Below are 4,537 nucleotides of genomic sequence, written 5' to 3'. Positions count from 1 at the left end.
TCTGGGTGGTGTCGTACCTATATTGTGGATATCAACTAGATGAATGATTGTCAAAATGTACCACTTATCAATGTTCCACGGGTTCCATCTATGCAAGTTAGGGTTCATAACAAACTTCATACGCCGACAGGGGGTGCTATTGTCACACGTTTAAAGTCCAGATCATGGCAACCTAGATGTATTTTAGGGGAAAGGGTAATTCAAGAAAGTATCACGAAAAATATAAACACCAGTGCAGGTGTTGTAATAGGTTATTTATGTAATGACTACTGATTTTTCCTTTCATAGAAAAAAATATTCCCTTAACATTTATATGCAGCAAAAAAAAAAAATAATAACAGAACATACCTCTGAGATTGTTCAACTGACTCGTGGACAAGATGACTAACTAAAAAGTGAGGATATATTTTTGCATTTTATGCATGGCTTTCTTCAGTAAAAATAAATTATTCTAAGATGTGAATATAAAATGCATCAAATGGTTAATAGAAGTTAAAGCAACTACACTGAGATTTGTTGACCGTGTAAGCTCTTCTTTAGGTCACAAATCTTTCAGTAAAAGTAAATGTTTCGTGTAAAGTGTAAGAGTTGTTTGCTCGTCAATATGAGACCATGAATGTCAGATAAATATCGGATAAGATTAAATAAAAAGCTCGAGTGGTGGAATTAAAAAACTAAATTATTTGCCGGAATGTAAAAGTGATTGATGTGGATGTTTATTTGATTTTGAGTCCAAGTGCTCGTGATGGAAAGCAAAAGAACACTTGACGTATATTTGAATTTACCACTTAAAATAATATTTTACACCCAAGTTTCAGAAAAGGAAAACGACTCTACAATAGTCAATACAATTACAATAGTCCATTCAAACTGCTGTATGGAATTTGTCCTTGGTAACCTGGGTCGCTAGATTAGTCTGCAAATAATGAGCTTAATAGGCCGATATAAATTAGTAACATGGAAAGATCCTTTGTGGAAATTGACATTTTATTATAAATGTAGCGGTTTTGACTACGGCTGCGTGGAAAACTACCCAAGCACAAGTAATTGTGAAGGCACGGCTTATGAAAATCGTGATCTGCTGAACTGTGAAATCAACTTTTAAAATGATGAACAGGTACCGGGAGTTCTTGCTTTTATAGTCCCCTGCTACCACGCTCAGTGAGCGGAACCTTTGTGTAACTAGTAGATTTTATTGAAATCTTCATATAATTAAAATGACCCAGAAAGAACCGAAGAACTGGACTGTTCAGGTGTCTTTGCTCTTTTTGCTGACTTTTACGTACACGACTTCCACCGGACACCACATTTAACTTTTTTTTTTTTGCTTTACAAACCTAAATAAGTGCACCGTACTGTACATTTTTGCGCTTGTTTCGAATCCATTTTAAGAATATTTCTGCCAAGTATGGTCTTAAGTGACGGCGATTTCATTTCCATTAATTATATATACACATTTTTATTAATTATTTATGGTTGTTATGCTTAAAGTATGAGCAAACGTTTTTGTAAGATGCACAATGTTTTTTGCCTATATTTGACCACAGGCACATCCATCCTGAGTGTCTACAGTCTGCCTATGGGGTATCCACTTTTTTGGTACAGCCACCATACTATACCATACCGAGGGAAAATATGTCTTATACATTACAAAACAAATTTGGATTCAGAGTGAAAAATGCATAATGAACTTTTTTCTAAGCAAAATTATTGTTGTGTAATTTAAAATACAAGTTTGGTTATACTTCATCGTTGTACCGAAACGAAAGCAATTGATTCACTTAATTCACCAGTTTTCGCAAAGGCGAAAGTATACAGGTAAATGGGCAGAACTGCCGTCATGTAGGTGACGCGGCACTCCACACACGTAAAGATATGACATCATCTCGGAATATGTAAATTAGGCTCCTCCCCTCAAAACATGTTTCAATAACACGTGCGCGTGCTGAGCTGTTTTCTGGTTTCGCACACCGTGGACTACTTTAAACTTTGAAACTTGCAGTATAAAGACGTTTGTAGATACATCGCTCAAGAATAAAAAGCTTGAATCTTTTTTTGTAACTTTAAGTAACCACCTCAGCTTCTTCAACAGTGTTAGTGATGTCGACTACCTGCGAAGCGTCGTCATGCTGCCCCATTCCTAGCCGTGCCTTAGACGCAAAACACTGGTCTCCCCTGCCCGAACCCTACAGCCAGACTCCAGGAGGCACCGTCTTCTCAACCACACCTGGAGGTGAGTCTGCCTTTCACTCTTCTCAGTCTTCATTTTCAGAATCAACACAGTGTAGTATCATGCAGTCATGATGCCAGTGTATTTTGAATAAATAAACCATTGCCATACAAAACTACCACTGTTACTTGGAGTGCAAATGTCAATCCAGGGTCTAAACACAAAAAGGGAAATGAGATGCTGCTCCTGTAAACATTTCTCACATATTCTGAGACCATTCCAATTAACTATGCCCAGAAACGTCCTTCCTATATGTAAACAGAGGTGCAGCTTTAACTAACAAGGCACAATGTTTTTGTTTCCAGTTTTCAATCCTTGTCATTCTTTCTGGATCTGTGTAGGGTCAGCTAAGAGGAGCACAGGCCTGCAGTAGCATTCAAACACCACAAAGCTCAATATAAGACTGAGTTGAGCTAGTATTGTGTAGGCAGATTCGTGGGTTCACATGCGTTTGTCTTAGTTGAAAGAAAGAGGAGACTCTTGTATAAAGCTAGCTGATGTGTGACAGGTTTTTTTTTTTTACTCCATAAACATTAGTCATTATGATTTTGGAGACTGATTTTAGATCAGTAGTCCTCCCTCTGGTTCTGTGTGCTACAAGTAAGCTTTCATGTTGTGTTTTAAGAGGCAAACATGGAGCATGTAAACAGGAACAACTTGTACTTTCCTGTACTTATGGTACTTGAGTGCTTTCCTGTACTTATGGTACTTGAGTGCTGTCCTGTGTAACACCCCAATATTACCCCCCCCCCCCCCTTATGGTACTTGAATGCTGTCCTGTGTAACACCCCAATATTACCCCCCCCCCCCCCCCCTTATGGTACTTGAGTGCTCTCCTGTGTAACACCCCACTATTACCCCCCCCCCCTTCTCTCCCCACCCATTTACATTAACTCACCAATCATGTCACATATATTGCATAACATGTTTTTCTGCATCCTTCAACTGAACACTGCCCAAGCACTGGAATAGGACGAGGGAGTATATCAAGGCCAAGGACCCTGCGAGCTCTGGCCAGCGGTCCCAGGCACGGTCTTTGAGAGCCTGCTGTGTACTGGCCTTTTTGACCACGACGACACCTTTCTTCCAGGAACCAGAATCATCTACGACAGGAAGTTTCTTCTGGAGTGCCGCAACTCCCCGATCGCACGCACCCCGCCGTGCTGCCTCCCCCACATTCCAGGGGTCACCATGCCCTCCGCACACCCTCTGGCCAGCCTGCAGGAGATGCAGGAGGAGGGCCGCCAGGAGCTGTCTGGTGAGGCTCCTCTCCTTCTCCTTCTCTCGGACGTCTTCACGCACCTAATTCCCCTCGCACACAGATCACCATGTTCGCGCCACAGTCAGTTTCCAAACGCAGAGCTTCAAGGAAAACTCGAGGAATGCGTTCTGGCATGTTGGGTTTTTTTTTTTCTTGGCAGTTAGCGTAGACTTCTTTATTGCTTTTACTATATAAAAAAATTGATACATGCTTCTCAAATAAGTTTTGATGTCAAAGTGCTACAAAATTCTAATCTTTGAGGCAAAGCGTCCAGCTAGAATTTGCCTTTGCCTTTTTATCATAAGGTCACATTTCAAGGAGACTGTACGCAACTGTTTAACAAGAAAAGCAAACACAAATGCCTCTGATCTAGTCTCCCAGCCAGCTTTTCCCCGTCCAGAAGGCAGCTTGTTGCTGTGTACCTTACACCACGTGTGGAGTGTGACTCATTCTGTATTTGTGTGTGTGTGTGTCAGTCTCTTTGTGTCTGAACTCATTCACCCCATTCTTTCCACCACAGCTGATGACAGCCAGTTTGTGATGGACATCTGAACCTGCCACGCAGCTCCTATGGAGAAATCGTCTGTCGCAGCTTTTTCTGCCAGTGCTCCCAATCCGAGAATCCATGGGGTCCTTCTTTTGTCATGTCTCCATGTCTCATTTTTTAAAAGAATGTTGAATAATGAAATGCCTAGGGGAGTTTGAGATGAGGAGTAGTATTTTGAGGTTGGTGAGTGTGTGTCAGTAACTGAGTTGCCTCCGTTAATGGGAGGGGCAGTGCTGCTGTCCCGTTACTGTGCCCTCCATGTTTCTTTCATTCATCTGAAAAGTTTGACAAACGTATATGCAATTAACTTTATTTTTTACTGACTTGGAATTGTACCAATGTAGCATTTGTTTGTTTTGGTTCTTCAGTGTTCGAAGATAAGGAGTTGTTATTAGGGTCAGTTAAGACGGTACCTTGTACTGAACTTTAATATAAACATTTTATATGTTCACTTCAATGGGACAGGAAGACAGCCAAATAAAACCAAAGCGTAATTGTC

The 4,537-nt window shown here is 40.8% G+C and overlaps 1 protein-coding gene across 1 annotated transcript; it reads left to right on the top strand.

Moving 5' to 3' along the window:
- Positions 1-1,911: 1,911 nt before the first annotated feature.
- eif4ebp3 (eukaryotic translation initiation factor 4E binding protein 3) lies at positions 1,912-4,537 on the top strand. Its single transcript, XM_076980571.1, has 3 exons — positions 1,912-2,233; positions 3,321-3,488; positions 4,012-4,537. Exons 1-3 carry the CDS (start codon positions 2,101-2,103, stop codon positions 4,041-4,043), a joined length of 333 nt encoding a protein of 110 aa, XP_076836686.1. The 5' UTR covers positions 1,912-2,100; the 3' UTR covers positions 4,044-4,537.

This window comes from Brachyhypopomus gauderio, chromosome 18 (assembly GCF_052324685.1).
Source record: "Brachyhypopomus gauderio isolate BG-103 chromosome 18, BGAUD_0.2, whole genome shotgun sequence".
NCBI lineage: Eukaryota > Metazoa > Chordata > Actinopteri > Gymnotiformes > Hypopomidae > Brachyhypopomus > Brachyhypopomus gauderio.
This window is presented reverse-complemented; position numbering and strand designations above follow the sequence as displayed.

What these genes read in the sequence shown, in the direction of transcription:
- eif4ebp3 (XM_076980571.1), top strand. Translation starts at nt 2,101, where the DNA reads ATGTCGACTACCTGCGAAGCGTCGTCATGCTGCCCCATTCCTAGCCGT. An exon ending in CTTCTCAACCACACCTGGAG is followed by an intron (nt 2,234 to 3,320) that starts GTGAGTCTGCCT and finishes CCTTTCTTCCAG; the next exon opens with GAACCAGAATCATCTACGAC. An exon ending in GGGCCGCCAGGAGCTGTCTG is followed by an intron (nt 3,489 to 4,011) that starts GTGAGGCTCCTC and finishes TTTCCACCACAG; the next exon opens with CTGATGACAGCCAGTTTGTG.